General features: G+C 43.8%; 1 protein-coding gene across 1 annotated transcript; it reads right to left on the bottom strand.

Moving 5' to 3' along the window:
- Positions 1-221: 221 nt before the first annotated feature.
- LOC121460864 (60S ribosomal protein L12) lies at positions 222-812 on the bottom strand. Its single transcript, XM_041671519.1, has one exon. It carries the CDS (start codon positions 760-762, stop codon positions 265-267), a length of 498 nt encoding a protein of 165 aa, XP_041527453.1. The 5' UTR covers positions 763-812; the 3' UTR covers positions 222-264.
- Positions 813-1,229: the final 417 nt, after the last annotated feature.

Genomic DNA, 1,229 nt, shown 5'->3' with positions numbered 1-1,229 from the left:
GTTTTCTGTTTCCTTTTTCTTATTCTTCTCCTTTTTTATGTTGATAACCTAAGAGGAGAAGTTTATAATTTCACATAGGATGAGAAAGTCCTTGCCTTAGCTTTCAGCTTAATTCCTCTGGAAATTTGAAAGAGTAGGCATGTTGCAAAACTTACCATTACTACACATGAGTGTACTCGGAGTCTATGAGAGTATTCCCTTTTTTTTTTTTTTTTTTTTGGTTATCAGATGGTCTTTTATTGAAATATTTTCTCTTGTTGCTTCTTAGCTAGCTGGACATTCCACAGCACCACTGTTGATGTCATCAATGATGTCATGAGGGTGGCGCCCATCTACATTGCAGCCCACAGACTGTGCAGTACCCAGGATCTCTTTAATAGTTCCAGAAAGTTCTCTGGCTAAAGACCTGTGTCGCATCTGCCGGGCAATGTTGACGATCTCATCGAAAGTGATATTTCCGCTGTGTTTAATGTTCTTCTGCTTCTTCCTGTCTCTTGGTGGCTCCTTGAGGGCTTTGATGATCAGGGCAGAGGCAGAGGGCACCACCTCAATCTGGGCCTGTCTGTTCTGGATGGTCAGTTTCACTGTAATCCTCAGGCCTTTCCAGTCACCGGTTGCCTTGGCAATATCATCACCAACTTTTTTCGGAGACAGACCCAGGGGGCCGATCTTGGGGGCCAAGGCGGATGTGGCGCCGACCTCACCTCCGGTGCACCTCAGGTACACGACTTTGATCTCGTTGGGGTCGAACTTGGGCGGCATGGTGGAGGCGGCTGGTGTCGGATGAACCCGGATTCGGGACGACCAAAGAAAGTTGCCGAGAGTATTCCCTTTTAAGAAAACATTATGGATATACTGTTAGTGGATTTTATTGCCCAGCATTCCAACCAATTCTAGATTCAGGTTTGAGTTGTGAGATCTCTTTCAATATTGCATATCTGATATTGTTTGGAGGCCATAAAAAGTCTGCATCATGGCATTCTTTACCAAAGTCAGGCTTTTTTTGTTTTGTTTTCGGTAGAAATCTCTCTTCCTGAGGAGAGGAACTTGTCATGTGGTTTCCTATCTTGGTGCCCTGTCTATCTAGAGTATCTCTCTTTTTTTTTTTCCTGAAATTTTATTTCTTTTTTTTTTCATTTTTTTTTATTGAGAAAAGGAAGAAAAAAAACCAAGTTTCCACCTCCTCCCAGCCTCCCATTTCCCTCCCCCTCCTCCCACCCTTCTCCCCC

The sequence above is a fragment of the Microtus oregoni genome, unplaced genomic scaffold, assembly GCF_018167655.1.
Source record: "Microtus oregoni isolate MIOR12 unplaced genomic scaffold, Mior012 000021F_ref0000039, whole genome shotgun sequence".
Lineage (NCBI taxonomy): Eukaryota > Metazoa > Chordata > Mammalia > Rodentia > Cricetidae > Microtus > Microtus oregoni.
The sequence above is the reverse complement of the archived record's forward strand: the minus strand, read 5'-3'. Positions and strand labels throughout refer to the sequence as shown.